The sequence below is a fragment of the Tarenaya hassleriana genome, unplaced genomic scaffold (genome assembly GCF_000463585.1).
Source record: "Tarenaya hassleriana unplaced genomic scaffold, ASM46358v1 Cleome3, whole genome shotgun sequence".
NCBI classification, from domain to species: domain Eukaryota; kingdom Viridiplantae; phylum Streptophyta; class Magnoliopsida; order Brassicales; family Cleomaceae; genus Tarenaya; species Tarenaya hassleriana.
This window is the reverse complement of record NW_010966177.1, coordinates 3,851,978-3,871,062: the sequence shown is the minus strand read 5'-3', so window position 1 is coordinate 3,871,062 and position 19,085 is coordinate 3,851,978. Positions and strand designations below refer to the sequence as shown.

Sequence of the window (19,085 nt, the reverse complement as noted above, 5' to 3'; positions counted from 1 at the left end):
GACAGACAGTACATTCATACATACGTACACACATACGTATGTGCATACACTATAACGCACACATATATCATAGTATACACATGAGGAAATTTATAGAGAAACAAAGCAAAAGGTCCATCGGTCGACCAACCTGTATTATCCACTAACAATTTTTTCTCTTACCATCTTTTCGCCGAATGACTTCACCCAAAATATTAATTTATGTCTATCAACACAAATAATTTGGCTGCTTTTTTATATATATATAAAAAAAATTGGCTGCTTTTTATACTTTTCAGTGTATATACACAAACACAGTCACACACAATATAAGAATGTTTTTTACTTGCCACGTACGACCTTTTCCTCTTCAAATAAGATGCATCGTAATTAATATGGAAAAAGAAAATTCGAATAAGATAATTAAAAAAACAGGAAGGGTTAGGTGTGAATAAATTCGGACACAAACAATTGCGTGTCTGACAACTTACATTTTTCGGTGGTCCGTGAATTTACCGCTGTCTATATTACGTATCCAGAAAAAAAAAAGGGGGGGCATAGAAGGGACAGAATATAATAAAGTTTAGAAATTATTTATTCGAGTGATAAAAAAAAATAAATGTGTGAATAAAATTGTTCGATTTAGAGGCGAAAAAAATGTCCGGCTTTTTAGGCGATAGTTACATGTACACACACCAAGTAAACAATGAACCGAGAACAAATTAAATTATGTTCCTAAATATAAATTACTAACGAGAGATGGTCTATGGTCATATTCGGTACATTATATACGCACGTGAGTTGGAAAATATAAATCACTATATAGATGTTGTGATATTGGAAGAAAAAAAACCCCTAATTTTAATTTTATTTTTTCATAGAATGATTCAATATGAGAAGACTTTCCGAAGGGTAGTAAAAAGATATAACAAAACAGGGAGGTCGAATATTATATTCAATCAAGGCGTAGAGTTGCATGGATTTCAGTTATGTTTCTTTACATAATAGAGAGTAGATTTATATATATATATATATATATATATATATATATATATATATAAAATTAATGAATCGGTGAGAGGCACGGGGAATAGACTTCCGAACACGAAATGCAATCTAAAGAGCGGTGGTTACACGGATGCCATACGGCTCACGTGGAAAGTGATTCCCTGTTACATCATACTTTTAATCTGCCCTGTCCAATTTTTTTTTTTCATAATTTCTTAAATAATAATAATAACATATTTATCTAATAGTCGGAACAGTTTTTATAGATTTTATTTTACTGTCAAAAATGTGATCGAGGTCATAATATATAAAGAGTCTTTATGGATGTGTGTGTGTATACATACATAAATTGAATGATCGGCAACCATTTATTATAATGTAAACTACATAAATTGTTACGGGTCAAAAGAATTACCAACATAAAATCGTTGTTAATCGTATTGGGTGACTAGAAAACAATCATATTGGGTGATAGATTAGATCGTATATTAGTAAAAAAAATTAAGAAAACAAACAGAATTTATAAGACGATATGTTTATAATTATTTATGAAATATTGTAGAGAGTGTGTGTGTGTGTATATATATATGTCCAAATGTATGAAAAATAAGATATCTTGATTTGGATAGAAGGGGGAAAAGGTTCAATTATTTGAAAGGAAAAAGGGAAGAAGGGAGAGAGTATGTTGTCGCCAAGTCTATAAAAGAGAGATATTTGGGCAGAGAGACAGAGTCCAGTTTTCTGAAGAGCCTCTGATTCCCCTTCCCTCTTCCAACACCATTTCCAGAATTTCTCTCTTCCAGATTCCCGGAAAATCATCGGCCAAGCACAGTCTCTTGTGCGATTCGAGAAATGGATTCGAGTTGTTTCGACAGCGTGAAAGCAGAGAAAGCCAAGGCGTTATGGCGTTACCACGGTCTCCGCAGCATCGGCCGCGTCTTCCGTGCGGCGGAGGTCTGCGTTGCTCTGCTCTTCCTCTCGTGGACATTCACGCGCCTTCCATTCGCCGTCCAAATCTCCGGCGAGTTTATCCGCCGTCTCGCTGGCGTCGTTTCAAGTCCTCTGTTCATGTTCCTCCTCGGAAACTCCATCGTCGTTGCTCTTCTCGCCAAGTCCTCCGATCGGTCCTCCGGCGCCGACACTGAGTTCTACGAGGCGCTAGTCAGATCCGGCGAGCATCGATCCAGGCCGTCGCTTGTGAATCAGACTGAAGAGGAGATCGTGTACGATGATAAACAGGTGATCGTGACCGAGCCGAAATCGTATTCAAATTCAAATTCTCACGCGCGTGGAGAACACGCGATGAGCGATGATGCGGAGACGGACTCCGATTCAGAAACCGACGATCTGGCGTCGGATCACCCGAAGATCTACCGAAGGAGCAAGTCAGACATTTCGGTGAAGCAGAGTCCGGAGAAGGTGACCAAATGCTCCCTCCGGCGATCGGAGACGGAGAAGTACCGGAGAACAGAGGAAGTTGAGGGGGACGATAGGGTTTACCCGGAGGATAAACTCAGCAACGAGGAATTTCAGAAGACGATCGAAGCTTTCATAGCGAAACAGTTGATGTTTCGCCGCCGGGAATCCCTGGCAGTGGTTCTCCATAAACCAGGCCTCTCAAGCATCAGTGACGAGAGGAAGTAACGGTGGAATTGGATATTTTTCGAGTTGAATCCATACTCTTTGTACAGTTTTCGTCGATATGTTTGAAAACAGAAACCCAAAATCAGTATCTGTGACTGTGAGGTTTACATGTTCGGATCGAATCTCTCTCTCCCGCGAGTAATCATGCAAACTTGAAGTGGAATATTTGTCTCTCTCGTGACCCAGAAATTATGGCACACTCATCCCTTTTGTTTCAGTGTGGTCGAAGAAACCATCGATTTAGTTCGTGCCCCCCTTTTCTCGCTCGACATGAAACGCATGATGCCTTTGAGTGTATTCCCATTTTCTAGTTTCTGATTTTCGAATTATAAGCCCAATTATTCTCTACGAGTAGATTAGGAATGCAAAAAAAAAAAAAAAAGGAAACAGGAAAATTGGATATTTGATAAATAAATAGTAATGATGAACAATGGCGTGGTATTATTTGAAAAGACAACACTCCCTCGGCGTCCGAAGCTTCGTTCTGAACGTTCCACGGGAATGATTGGTGGTCTAATAAGTCAATCGCCGAGTCTTATTAGTGTTTTTCGGTATGGTTTTTTCCCTCACACCTGCGCCATGTCTTACATCTATAAATAAAAATAAGCGACATACATTTTAATGTTTAAATTATAACTTATTATATGTTTTAATATATAGTTTTCCTTCACTTGGCCCCTCCACGGCATCTAAACGGCATTTTAATATCGTAAACCTCATGTCACCACATTTCAATAAAAATCATATACATGATATCAAACATGAACTCATTAGTTATCATCTTAGGGATAGATATCACATAATTATATACTATCGTGATAAAAATAACAAAGATAGTCTAGTGTCTTATTTTCAATTTAGACTTATTATTTTGATAACTTTACTTTTTCATGTTATTTATTATTTCAAACTATGTCCAATATTATATGATAGATTCGAACTATAATATTACATTGTGTGTGTATATATTGGTTGAATATGGTGTGAGTAACAAATTTGGATATTAAACTGTTATAAAAAAAAATGAAATTATACAAACCTTATATGCGAAATTATTATATATATATAAAGCAATACGCATAGCGCATAGCAGAGTTTCTATGGGGCATTAGCACCAATCATCGAGCAATAATTTTGAAATAAAAAGTTTGCACTTTTATGAAGACTCTCACGCATGAAAATTTAAGAAATTAGAAAAGTAGCTTTATTTTTCACTAAGCCCGTAATCTCTGCTAAGGCAAAAGTCATTTCTTTTTCACACGCATTAGTTATATTATGTATATGATATTGAGCCCATCTTCGTATTTTTTTTCCCCCATTTTCTTTTGGTATTATATCGCTTTTGGTTTAATTCATTTAGACCTTTAATTAGGAGCAAATCATGATTATTTCCACCACGAACGGCTATTGGGATTTGGGGTTGTTGGATTAGTCATAAACCCACTCTATAGTTTATTCCATCTATGGAATTTCTAACAAATATATATATATATATATATATATATATATATGCATACACTATTTATCAATATTTTTGTAGTTTGTAAGAAACTGAAATCAAATTAGTTTTTTTTATGAGAAGTTATGTTTTAATAGAATAAAAATACATATGAGCAAAACTGTCACTACGTACACTTCATAAAGATAAGATAGATTCGTAATTCAATTAATACAAACGTTCTAATATAAGATAAAACACTCATTCAGCACTATAATCTAAGGCACGATTGGGGTATGATGAGAGAACAAAAATAGATAGATACGTACATATGTTTATATATAACTTACGGAATTATATTACCCTTTCCATGCATGCATGCATGCATGAAATATGTGTAAGATATTGATGTTGACGTACCGTATAGTTTCCCTGTCTGTAGATTATACAGTTTGGAGACATTATGTCCCACATCACAGCTAAGGTCCCGGGGGAAAAATTTATCAAATTAAATTAACGGAGAGGGGAAAAAAAAAGAAAGCCGATGTGTGTCATCCCCAAATCAAATCAACTTAGGGTTAATTTATTTATCAAAAAAAAAAACTTAGGGTTAATTTATTTATCAAAAAAGGGTTAATTTTACCCGGATTCCGAATTTTATTTGTCCTCTCTTTTACCACTGTATAAAGTAGTCACTTTTTTTTCTTCATATTATAAATTTTGACGCATTAGCATACAGATGTGCGCCACGTGTTTATTCCCTAACATGCTGCAATCGGGTCCTCCTCTCTTCCCTATTTATAATTTTTCATGTGAATATGCCATATCTTTGTATATGTTGTTTCCGTATGCACAGACAGGAAATTAAAAGTCAAAGTCTAAATTATCCCGTTTTAACCCTAAAATGTTAAATCGATTTGATTTTCAAATCGACATTTTTTTTTAGAATTTGATTCAATTGAATGTGATGAATTATGGTGTGCGTATATTAATACACATATAGTGCTCCCGTACACAATCATTTTTTAATTAAGAGTTTCAGGATTTTATTCAGAAATCTGGGTGTTGATTCAATAGTAGATTGTATAACTTCATGCTATCTATAAATAATATAACCCAAAATAGGATTCATGTATCTGGAAAAAAAAAATGAAGCTATGCAATATATAAAATAATCTTAAACAAAAAAAAAGTATATATAATATAAAATAATCCAGCAGCAGACACACATTCAAGGGCAACACAGAACAGTTGGTAATAAATTAATATCCATGTTACCGGGGGCCCAACGGGTGGCGTGTAGGTGGGCCTATATGGGCCGACTCATTTATAGTAATAATTTTGTTGCTTCAAAGGCCCATGTAAACTGCTAAAATTCTCAAATTTCCCTCATTTTTATAACCCAATGAATTTATATATATATTTTATAAAAAAAAAAAGACTTGGAGAGTTTGGAGATTGAAATGACGGTGTGCGCACCGTCAAATTGCTGAGTGGCTGAGGTTGTATAGATTCCATGTGGTCCTGAAGTGATGATAACCATGCGTAGTACGTAGTACATTGTTATGCCATGCCAACGTCGTCCTAGAAAATTTGTAATTTAACTTTCTCAAAGACGACAAGAACACGTGGAGTCGGGCGTGGCCAAATGATCATATGCCGTTCACGGTATCATATATATACACGTGAAACATTTTGGACATTCCTATTTATAATCGGAGGACAAATGTCAATTTTCTATGGATAAGGACCCTTGTTGTATATATATATATCACAAGTTAATGTTTAGTATTTTATATGTTGACATACACTACAAAAAATCCTCGAATTCCAGCGGATTTGTCTGTTGGAAAATTTTCAATGGATTTCCAACGGTTTTTAACGGCGTTTCAACGACGATTTTCGTTAAAATTCTGTTGAAATTTCCAACGGATATCCGTTGTAAACACCCGTTGAAAATTTTTAACGAAATTTTCAACGTATTCAATTGAAAAATTGGGTTGAAAATTTCCAACGGTATTTCCAACGGATATCCATTGGAACTTTTCAACGGATTAACGTTGGAAAAATCGGTTCTAAATTTTTAACGGAATTCCAATGGATGTTTGTTAGAAAACAATTCCAACGGATGCCGGTTGAAAATTTTTTTGGAAATTTTTTAAAAAAAAATTCCAACGGATGCCGGTTGGAAATTTTTTTGAAAATTTTTTAAAAAATTTCAACGGAATCCTAACGGACATCGGTTAAAAATTTAGATTTTAATTAAAAAATCAATTGATATATATATATATATATATATATATTTGAATTCATATATATATGTATAATATATATTTGTTATGTATATATAAAATATATATACACAAAATATACATGTATTTATACATATATATATACGTATAAATATATAAAAGACTCGTATATTTAAATATATATATATACATACATATAAATATATATATGTATATTAAGGATATACATAACAAAAATATATATATTTATATGAATTCGAATATATATATACATATATACATATATATATGTATATTAAAGAGGTGTATATATACGTATAAATAAATATTTTATATATTTATACATCTATATATCTATAAATATAAATATATTTTGTGTTTATATATTTTTATATATACAAATATGATATGTGTATATATACACATATATGTATACGAATAAATATATATATATATATATTAACCATATACAAATACATAACAAATATATATATATATATGCATTTGAATATGTATATATGTAAATATGTATAAATATTTATAAATGTATATATATTAATGTTATATGATATCAGAAGTTTAACTTGGAAGAGTTGGATGAGTTCTAATTGGAACTCTAGGGTTAAGGAGGATTGAGCAGGAGTAGTGGAAGGATGAGTGACCTACTGGGAAGTGAGTTTCGGGATCGTAGTCTGGTCGGGTCAGGTTGGTGTCGGGGTCGGGATCGTGGGCAGGGTCAGAGTCGGGGTCGGGTCAGGTCGGGTCGGGAATATGTTTCGAATTTTTCGTTGGAAAATTCCAACGGAATGCGGTTGAAAATTCCGTTGGAAAATTCCAACGGATATCGGTTGAAAATTCCGTTGGAAAATTCCAACGGATTGCGGTTGGAAATTCCGTTGGAATTTTCCAACCGATATTGCGGTTGGAAATCCATTGAAAAATTCCAACGGATGCCGGTTGGAAATCCGTTGGAAAATTCCAACGGAAAAATTCGTTGAAATTCCGTTGAAAACTCCAACGGTTTTCCAACGGATACCGATTTCTAATGACGAAATTTCAACGGATAAATCCGTTGGAAACATTAATTTCCAACGGAAATTTGGCCATTTCCAACGGATTTATCCGTTGTAAATGACAATTTTTTTTTGTAGTGAGACGAGCATTAAAAACATGTCTAATGAACTTGACACCTCCCAAACGTTGAACTTCAATCCACATATATATATATATATATATGATGAAGCTGTGGCAACAAATTGTTTGGACCACGAGGTCTTCTCCATTAAACAAACCCATTCCTTTGGCTAGTGAATTCCATAACAGAGGCATGTCACTTCATATTTATGTTTCTTTCAACAAACATGGCCTTTTTGATTTCTTCCACAAACTTCATTTTTCGTTTTTTCCGACGAAGACATTATCTCCGCACTCTGTATACACTATAAAAAAAACCACAAATTTCAACCGGCAAATTCGTTGGAAATGGCCGAAAATCCGTTGGATTTCGACTTTTCCAACGGATTTCCAACGGATATATCCGTTAGAAAACAGCCGTTAGAAACGCGGTTCCGTTGGAATTCCGTGACAAATTCCAAACGGAATTCCAACGCCGACATCCGTTGGAATATTTAAACGGATTTCCAACGGTTCTTCCGTGGTATATTTTCAACGGATTTCCAACGGAGATCCGTGGCTACTTTCCGACGGGACCGTTAGAATATCCGTTAGAAATATTCCAACTGATTTACAACGGTATTTGCCACGGAATGTTACAACGGTATTTACAACGGTTCTTCCGTTAGAATATCCGTTAGAAATATTCCAACTGATATCCGTTAGAAATATTTAAAATATTTTATTTTTAAATATTTATTTTATTTTTTATTTATATTTATATATATTATATATTTATATATATATATATATAATAAAACCCAAATAAAATTAAAATATTAAAATAAAAAATTGTTCGAATATTACAGAAAATATAAAATATTTTAAACAATAATAATTAATTGGCACTACGGGTTTCTTCGTCTTCGCTAGTCCCGAGATTATGTATATCCACTGCCGGGACGAACGAATATTCGGATTTGTTGAAGATGTCATTTTTAGGAGAATTTTTTGTGTAAGAATAGTATAAGAATGATTTAGAGAGTGGTTTGGACGAAATATGGCCAGATGCTTTAAATAGACAAACATTCCAACGGATGTCCGTTGGAAATCCGTTGAAAATTTCGTTACCGTTACACTTTCCAACGGATATCCGTTGGAATTATTGCCGCGTTTCATAACGTTCGGATAATTTCAACGGGTTGCCGTTGAAATTTGTCGAACGTTATTTCCAACGGAAATCCGTTGGAATATGCGTGGAAAATTTTCAACTCAAATATCCGTTGATATGCCGTTGGAAATCCGTTAAAAACACGTTGGAATTATTCCAACAGTATGCCATTGGAAATCCGTTGGAATTTTGCATTTTTTTTTGTAGTGATATGATATATAAAACATGGTTTCGGTGCGAGAAAAAGAACGTGTAATTATTAGTGTACACTTGTATATTTTTTTATTACTAACCACATATCGTCGCTAAAGTGATATCTAGGGGTAGACATGGGTCGGGTACCCCGGAAATAGAGATATCTCGGTCTCAGTTTTCTCTTTACGGTCAGTCTCATGAAAATATTATCCCAGTTTCATCTCACGAGATCCTGGTACATGTAATCCGTGAATCCATCGCTAAAACCTTTCAATCCGAGATACTTGGACTAGTACACAAATTTATATAATTGATTATAAATTAAATATTTTTAATAAATAATCAAGTTTTATACCATTTTTATACAAATTTTATATTAAAATCATTCAAAATAATAAAATTATACAATTTATAATTTTAAATTATGTAAATCGAAACTCTTATAATCTTAAATAAACATAACAAACATAATAATTATAATAAAAATATATATAGGTAATGATATAAATAATCTAAATATAACGGATATTTTTGTAATTTTTAAATTTTAGGGGGTATTAAAGATAACTCCTTATATGAAATTAAAATCCGAACCCGGACTCGAGGTGCAAATTCTCATCTCATTGAACCCGTCCTCAGCATCGTATGCATCCGGGTACCCCTATTTCGGGTTCCCATGAAACCAAACCCCCCTAAACCATCAGGGTCCAAATGTCCATCTCTATCGATAATATTTTTTCTGTCTAACTAACTAATTAAATATATCCAAACTTTGGTAGTTCAATCAAGTGTTTAGCCTGTATCATGTCTTGAGTTCGAATCTTCAAATTTGGTGAAGGACATTCACAAGTTCGGTATTTGTGATTGGTTTGGGTTTTGACCCAAAATATCTTGTTACAAAAACAACTAATTTATATATATATATTAGTTTCTAAACTAAAATGTTTCCTGAAACAATGTAAGTTGAATATTGTTTCCCGTCTGCATGGAAAATGTTATCAATTTGGCGACTACATTTGATGTGTTTATAACAGGTTCTAGCTCTCAAACTGTATACGAGGCTTACTTAAATCAGTTCAGGAAAGATTTCTCCTTGTTTCTAAGGTTACGGTCCGAAGAGATGACATCTGATGGACGCATGGTTCTCACGTTAATCGGTAGAAACGCTCGTGATCCATTGTACAGAGACTGCTGCCATTTCTGGACTTTGCTGTCCAAATCCCTTCTCGATTTAGTCCACGAGGTACGTACTAAATTGAATCTATACGAATAAAGAGATCGACCCTTGTCACACACAGAATGAACTCTTCAAAATTCAGTTCGAAACAAGTGACGTGTGTTGATATGAATATATGACGACTACGGTGACAGGGAATTGTGAGAGACGAAGAGGTGGATTCATTCAACATGCCGTTTTACGATCCGGACGAAGGAGAAGTAAAAGAGATCATCCGTAACGAGGGCTCCTTCGAAATCGACGCATTAGAAACCCATGAATTCGATTTGGGGCAAAGTCTGGACGAAAGGGATTACATGTTAGGGAGAGATAAGAGCGGAGAAAGAGAAGCCAACTGCATAAGGGCAGTAACTGGACCGATGTTGGTCGCTCACTTTGGACAAGACATTATAGACGCATTGTTCGAAAAGTACGCACATCATGTCTCTCGGCACTCCGACTGCCTTCACAAATCGACCGTCACCCTTGTCGTCTCCTTGGTCAAGAAATAATTTCCTCCTCCGATGCAATTATTTTTTATATCACACATGGTGGGCAGTAGCGGACCTAGGAAAAATAATAAGAGGGGCACATTTGATCTTATTATGTGACAAATATCATTTTACAACGGGGACATTTATAAAGCTTAGTTCAAACGATATAAATTTTATGAAGAAATTTAAGAAATTAGAAAAAGTAGCTTTATTTTTCACTAAGCCCGCTCTCTCTAAGATAAAAGTCATTTCTTTTTCACACACATTAGTTATATTATGTATGATATTGAGCCCATCTTCGTATTTTTTCCCCCCATTTTCTTTTGGTATTATATTGCTTAATTCATTTAGACCTTTAATTAGGAGCAAATCATGATTATTTCCACCACGAACGGCTATTGGGTTTGTTGGACTAGTCATAAACCCACTCTATAGTTTATTCCATCTATGGAATTTCTAACAAATCGCCGGTTTAAAAGTCAAAGTCTAAATTATCCCGTTTTAACCCTAAAATGTTAAATCGATTTGATTTTCAAATCGACATTTTTTTTAGAATTTGATTCAATTGAATGTGATGAATTATGGTGTGCGTATATCAATACACATATAGTGCTCCCGTACACAATCATTTTTTAATTAAGAGTTTCAGGATTTTATTAAGAAATCTGGGTGTTGATTCAATAGTAGATTGTATAAATAATATAACCCAAAATAAGATTCATGTTTCTGGAAAAAAAAATGAAGCTATGCGATATATAAAATAATCCAGCAGCAGACACACGCATTCACATACAATTCAAGGGCAACACAGAACAGTTGGTAATAAATTAAGATCCATGTTTCCGGGGGGGCAACGGGTGGCGTGTAGGTGGGCCTATATGGGCCGACTCATTTACAATAATAATTTTGTTGCTTCAAAGGCCCATGTAAACTGCTAAAATTCACAAATTTCCCTCGTTTTTTATTTTTATAACCCAATGAATTAAAAAATATATATATATATATATATGTATTTTAAAAGACAGAGAGTTTGGAGATTGAATGGATGGTGCATGATAGGACATTTTTACCCGAGATTTTTAGGTTTTCGGGTATCCTATGTCAGCGGGTATTTGAGATTTATTATGTGCGAGTGAATGAGATAGAAATCGAATGAGATAGAGATCGAGTTCCGTGAGATAGAAAATCCGAGTTTACTCAGATGGAAAATCTGAGTTTTGGGTTTGAATTTGAAAATTTCGTCACGGTTATCCCAGATATCTGTATATTTAAAAAAATTACAAAAATATCCTTAATATTTAATACACTTGCAAAAATAACCTTAACCTTAATTTACTAAGTAACGAAGTTAACTCTGGTGCTCCCTCATTTGCGTTTGCGGCCTCCTCTTCTGCAGAAGGGAAATCGATCTCCGCCGTGTTCGTCGTTCGCCTTCGATCTCCCCGTCTCCGCCTTGCGAGGTTCCGTCTCCACCTTGCGAGTCTCTGTTCGCCGTGTTCGCTTGCTCTCTCTGTTCGTCGTTCGGTCTTTCTGACTCAACCGTGTTCGTCGTTTGGTCGTCCTCGCCGTGCTTCTCACTCTCCACCGTTCGGCCTCTCCGACTCTCATCCTCTTTCAGATTCCATTTCGATCTCTCTTATCTCCACTCATCCTGTATTCAATTTCGATTTTCCTGTCGAAATCGTGAAATCAGAATGGATTTTGGCTTTCTGATCTAGGGTCGAAAAGGACAAGGTTTTGTGGAAGTTTCAGTTCGATCAGACGACGAGGGCTATCTCTCTCTGGTTCCGGACCCTGACTCCAGAGGAGGCGGATCTCTTGTTCATCCCGATCCCGTGTCACAAGATGCGAGGCAAGATAACATATACAATCGAATGCTCTTCTAGTTCTGTTTCATACCCATTTGGCGTTGGGAAAATTTGATCACTGTTGGTACTAGGAAGTAGGTCTGAGAACTGTAGATTGTTTGTGAAATTCAAGTTGGTTGAGGAACCTTTGTTGATCTGAATTAGTTTTAGATTTTTGAGAATCATAATTGGATCCAATACTCAGACTTATATATCTGAGAGAATCAGTAGTTTGACTGGTTCTTTGAGTCGAAGAAATATGATCTTCACGAGATATTGATAACATGTGTGTGATCTTGTGACCTTCTGCAGGAAACATCATACGATGACTGCGAGTCCATGACTATGTGGATATGTTTGGATCTACCAGAGAAAATTTGTTCCTTTCTTTAATGTAACCAATAGCCTAATAGAAAGGTTGGTTTTACAGGGGTTCGGGTTTTAAATCTGTTTTTTTTTTTAATTTATTCTTTGTTTTTAATGCAACTCAATATTTCGAACAACAGAATAAATAGGGCTACATGGGTTCGGGTGAAGTTCGGGTTTCACGGGTATCCGATCTCGTGTCACGGATATCTAAAATTCAGGTATTGGGGTGTCGTGACATAGAGATTTAGACATTGCAATCGAAAATTCGACAAGATGGTGGCCGAGATAAGGGTACTCCAGAATGTTCGGGTATCCGCTCCTGTCCACCCCTAAATGTACTATCTAATTGGTGAGTGGTCGATGTTGTGTAGATTCCATGTGGTCCTGAAGTGATGATAAGCATGTGTAGTAGTACATTGTTACGTCATGCCAAACGTCATCCTAGAAAATTTGAAATTTATTTTTTATTTTTATCCAGAGAAATCCATGTACTATATAACTAATAGGACGTTCCACGTTCGTTCGTGTGGTACATTCGTTTTTCTTTTCTTGAAGTGAAAAATAAAAGATTTTGGTTCATCTACATATTAGTATTTTGGTCTTAAAATTAAGCATATAATATTTTTTTTACATGGTAAAAGGGTATTATTTTATGTCAAGATTTGGATTTGATACAGTAAAACCCAAAAAATGTCGGAATGATTTCAATCTACAACTCCCGGTGACCGATATAGTAAAAATAAAAACAATAAATAGATTCGTTATAATAAAAAAAATGAATATATGATTTGAGTAAAATATATATATAATATTATTATTTTAAATATTATGTATCTGACATTTTCTCTATATTACCCTTTTTTATTTTGTTTGTTAATTTTTTATAAATATATAAATCATTTTCAATCGTATTGTAAAAACAAGAAAGATATAATAATAACAATATTTTCGTTGTTTTTTTGTTCATTCTTTATTTTTTAATAGGATCAACTGACCAAGTTTTGACTGATAATTTATGGCCAATCATTTGATTTCTCTTTCAACCTTTCGAATGTTCATGTCTAATGTCAAGTTTATGATGTAATTTTTTTTTATTTGCGATATACTCTTTTTTTCTTTCCAAAAAGATATACCTATTTTTTTAGTATAACACAATTATAAATTTGGAAGAACGATTATAAAACACGTATGTGGAGTCGGGCGTGGCCAAATGATCATATGCCATGCATGGTATCATATATATATACACCTGAAACATTTAGGTCATTCTGATCTATAATCGGAGGACAAATGTCAATTTTCTATGCATAAGGAGCCTTGTTGTGTGTGTGTGTGTATATATTGACAGACGAGCATTAAAAACATGTCTAATGAACTTGACACCTCCCAAACGTTGAACTTCAATCCACACACACACACACATATATAATGAAATATATATATATATATATATATATATATATATATATATATATATATAATGAAGCTGCGGCAGCAAATTGTTTGGACCACGAGGTCTCCTTTAAACAAACCTTTGGCGTGTGAATTTAATAAGAGAGGCATGTCACTTCATCGATTTGCTTATGTTTCTTTCGGCAAAGATCGATGGCCTTCTCGCCTTACGTCCACAAACGTCCTTTTACATTCCGCCCGAAGACATTATCTCCACGCTCTACTTTATATATAAACATGTTTTCAGTGCGAGGAGAGGAACGTGTTACAAACTACGCTTGTGTTTTTTTTAAGAACCACACATGGTCGATGATGTGACATCTATAACATCTTCGGTTTAACTAACTGATTAAAAGTATCCATGCTTCAATATAGTTCAACCGGTGAAATAGAATTTAGAGTCTGACTTCGATAACGCAATTGTCCGATGATTACAATTTCCGGCGATTGAAAAAGCAATCGCAATCTCCCGCAATCACAATAAAATACTAAGATTTTAATCGCAATTTTTTACTTAAATTACATTTACATTTTGTAACGTTTAGATTAAATGACCAAAATACTTTTAGGTTTAATATATATATATATATATATATATATAGCATATACACATTATATATATAAATGCAAGTACATATATACGTATATATACACATACGTATACACCCACCTATACATATAAATACAAATAGATACACATATATACAATACCGTCTCGAGTCCAAGTTTATAGGACCGAGCTTTATGCTTGGTTTTTTAGACCAAAAACTTCAGGTTGACCCGAATCTGAGCTCGAATCCTTCGGGCAAGTGCAATTTCGGATCAACCCCATTGATATCCTTATATACATACATATATACATACATACATATATATATACACATGTATAAATTATTAAAAAATATTAATAATTTTGTTTGGTATTATGTTTGATATTATTTAGTTTTACTAATAAATATTTTTAAAAAATATTTTTATATCAAATTTACTTTTATTCAAAAAATGAATTAAATTGATAAAAATTATAATTAACTATTTATAAATTTGATAATCAATTGGTATCAAATAATAGTAAAAAAATTAATTAAAAATATTTTTTAAAATATTATTATTGTATACAATAAAATGATATTTTTTTATAATTTATACCAAATCGCAATAACAACCGCTATCAATTATTCGTCATAATCACTCACAATTGGTCTACCGGTCAGTATCAATCATTAGGAATCGCCAGCAAACGCATCGCAAACGTCTACAATCGTCACGATTGCAATTACGTTATCATTATCATCGGTCAGCATTTTAACGTATGTCTCAACTTTGAACCCCAAATTTAGAGAGAGGGACACTCACATTTATTTATGTGATTTACTTCTACTCAAGATATCTTGTTACAAAAAAGCTAATTAAATATATTTATATTAGTTTCTAAAATAAAATATTTCCTGAAATAATCCAAGTTGGATATATTGTTTCCCGTCTGCATGGAAAATGTTATCAACTTGACGACTACACTTCATATTTCATATTGTGTTTTTTCTTTTATTTCCAATTTCCAACCTGTCATCATGTTTCACGTGAAACCTTTTGCGATAAAAAAAAAAAACATGCATATGTACTACCATTAAAAGGGTTTGATATGTCCACCCCCATATCATCTATAAATAAGAGACAGAATACATACACAAATGCAAACAACAAGAGTAACCCTCTAAATATATCTTCGTCTGGATTTTTCAGGCAATATATAATGCAAGAAACAGATTCAAGTTTTTTCCCCTTCGTTCCTTCCCTAAGGTTCCATATTGTTGTATACACCTTTATATACATATGCATGTATGTATGTATGTGCATATGTATGTATGTATGTATGTATGTATGTATGTATGTATGTGTATATATATATATGTATGTGCGTATGTATGTATGTATGTATGTATATGTATGTATGTATGTATGCGGACAGCTTCAAAGCATGTAAACACACCGTCATGGTCATCATATGAGTATGCACACGTTTGTTTCATGCAGTGATGGAGGGAAAGGTGATAGATATGGGAATGGAGGGAAGACTAATATGTACCCTTTTGTCAGCGCCCTAAGTATGACTGGTGGAGATGGGGAAAACAGCTACGCTTGCAACTCTCATCTTCAGGTACATATGTATTGAAATATCCTTGGAGAGTTGGGCATTCATCATATTATTTCTCTTGTTTTTTTTTCCTAATATTACTATATATAATCCTCTACAAAATCTTGTAAAAAAAAATTAGTTGTTTTCATACGGGCTTTGCAGAGAAAAGTTATAGAGAAAACAAGACCGGTCCGGGTGAAGAACACCAAAGAGATGTTAATCAAGTTAGATTTTCCGCCGTGCATCAAAGTGGCCGACTTGGGCTGCTCCTCGGGCCAAAACACGTTCCTGGTTATGTCCGAAATTGTAAACACCATCAACGCGTTGTGCCAAGAAAGGGGTCGAGACCCTCCAGAAACCGATTGTTGTCTGAACGATCTCCCCGACAACGACTTCAACACGACCTTCAAGTTTGCATGTTTCTTCAACAAAACGAGCAAAGGGTCGTCCTTTATTTCGGGAGTGCCAGGTTCCTTCTATTCGAGGCTCTTCCCCGGCAAGAGTCTTCATTTTGTGCATTCCTCTTACAGTCTTCACTGGCTCTCCGAGGTATATATAGTACATCTTATTCTAAACGTAACAATGAGATATATATATCTTCGAAACTTTTTATGGAATTTCCAATGGTGCCCTCGTATAAAAATACTGATAATATAAAGGTCATATATATAAACCCCATAATTGTTCGTTTTAATATTTCAGCTTCCGCGAGGGTTGGAGGACAACAAGGGGAGCGTGTTTATAACAGGTTCTAGCCCTCGAACTGTATACGAGGCTTACTTAAATCAGTTCAGGAAAGATTTCTCCTCGTTTCTAAGGTTACGTTCCGAAGAGATGATATGTGATGGACGCATGGTTCTCACGTTAATCGGTAGAAACGTTCGTGATCCATTATACAGAGACTGCTGCCACTTCTGGACCTTGCTATCAAAATCCCTTCTTGATCTAGTCCACGAGGTACGTAGCAGAGATCGACCCTTTGAGACTAAGAATAAAACTCTCTAATTCAATTCGCATCATACATATGACGTGGATATATGAATATATGACAACTACGGTGACAGGGAATTGTGAGAGACGAAGATTTGGATTCATTCAACCTTCCATTTTACGATCCGGACGAAGGAGAAGTAAAGGAGATCATCCGTAACGAGGGCTCCTTCGAAATCGGCGAATTAGAAACACATGAATTCGATTTGGGGCAAAGTCTAGACGAAAGGGATTACATGTTAGGGAGAGATAAGAGCGGAGAAAGAGAAGCCAATTGCATAAGGGCAGTAAGTGAACCGATGCTGGTCGCTCACTTTGGACAAGACATTATAGACGCATTGTTCGAAAAGTATGCACGTCATGTCTCTCGGCACTCCGACTGTCGTCACAAATCGACCGTCACCCTTGTCGTCTCCTTGGTCAAGAAATAATTTCCTCCTTCGATGCAATTGTTTTTTATATCACTCATGGTGTGTTGGGTTGGAATTTTCAATAAAAGAATCATTTCAATATTTAATTAAAACCGACAAATAAATTTAATATTATTTAATTAGGCATAGAAGACAAATTTAATATGGTTTGGACGAGATGACAGAACAAACCTATTCTACTAAAAAAAATTATTATACAATAAAAATTTCATATTCTTTAAAATTCTCAAATGTCAGTTAAACAAATATATGTGGTGTATTCTATGCATAAACCATACTTGAAAATTAGTAGCGTTTTGAGTTGCTGGAAAAACTTTAAGAAGCAAAAAGGAACACATATCCAATAAATTATATCGTCTTTGACAAAAATTTCATATAATATATTTTATAAAAAATATAAAATATAATTGAATTTTATGATTAATATCCAGAATAAACGTGTCCTGTGTACATATTTCACGATCATTATAAAATATCCAACATAAATATATCCAAAATAAAATTTTGGAGTTTTGTGGTCAGACAGTGTGGAGAATCTAATTGCTGATTGGTTGATATTGTCCGGATTCCATGTGATGCGTCATATCGTTGGAAACCATGCAGTTGTCCGACATGCATGTTGATTGGTCAGTGATATGAGTGATTTATCTTACTATAACTAGTTGGATGATCCTTATTCGACTCCTCCATTCAATTTTTTTTTTAATTTTCCCTTCGAAAAAGGTGGAAAAGAAAGAATTTTAGTTCATAAATATATTACAATTTTGGTTTTGAAAAAAACAAGTTTTTTTGTTTATTTTACATTGTAAAGTGGTACACACCATTTTTTTTATAACGGTGGGAACCCGCCCTCGATCCTTCGGATCGGACACCGCAATGTCTCACAGTTCAAAGGGTCGGACGAAGACACGGTATCACAGACAGTAAACCCAACGACCCCACGCAATAGCCGACAAACCATGCAAAGTAGATAAACCAGCTGAAGTTGACCGGCTCAAGAAAATCTTGACACCAGAAGGAATCGAACTCTCCACCGCTAGGCTTTTGAGTTATCACTTTACCAACTGGGTTGGGGGCTTCCCCCCACACACACCACACACACACACATATATATATATTGGTTTCTTTTGAAACCATGTATGCTTTCTTTTGATTTTAAAAAACAGATATCTCAAACTTCATGCATACACAGATCTAATAAGCAACGTTTTGAAATCTTTTCAGAATATAAACACAAATATCTCACATATACAAATACTTACAAATTGAGAGATTAATCCAATAATGTTTTCTCTTTTGTACATTTGATTCTCTGTATATTTTGAAACCGAATCGAATGATTGTAGGGA

General features: G+C 34.4%; 3 protein-coding genes across 3 annotated transcripts; all 3 read left to right on the top strand.

Moving 5' to 3' along the window:
* Window positions 1-1,590: 1,590 nt before the first annotated feature.
* Window positions 1,591-2,796, top strand: LOC104819200. The gene has a single exon (XM_010549160.1). It carries the CDS (start codon window positions 1,840-1,842, stop codon window positions 2,629-2,631), a length of 792 nt encoding a protein of 263 aa, XP_010547462.1. The 5' UTR covers window positions 1,591-1,839; the 3' UTR covers window positions 2,632-2,796.
* A 6,989-nt stretch (window positions 2,797-9,785) lies between these two features.
* LOC104820147 (salicylate/benzoate carboxyl methyltransferase-like) lies at window positions 9,786-10,540 on the top strand. The gene is made up of 2 exons (XM_010550519.2): window positions 9,786-10,043; window positions 10,172-10,540. The coding sequence occupies exons 1-2, from the start codon at window positions 9,786-9,788 to the stop codon at window positions 10,526-10,528; spliced, it is 615 nt and encodes a 204-aa protein (XP_010548821.1). The 3' UTR covers window positions 10,529-10,540.
* A 5,326-nt stretch (window positions 10,541-15,866) lies between these two features.
* LOC104819198 (salicylate/benzoate carboxyl methyltransferase-like) lies at window positions 15,867-17,822 on the top strand. Its single transcript, XM_010549159.2, has 5 exons — window positions 15,867-15,978; window positions 16,213-16,336; window positions 16,478-16,864; window positions 17,018-17,272; window positions 17,380-17,822. The coding sequence occupies exons 1-5, from the start codon at window positions 15,932-15,934 to the stop codon at window positions 17,734-17,736; spliced, it is 1,170 nt and encodes a 389-aa protein (XP_010547461.1). The 5' UTR covers window positions 15,867-15,931; the 3' UTR covers window positions 17,737-17,822.
* The last annotated feature ends 1,263 nt before the right edge of the window (window positions 17,823-19,085 follow it).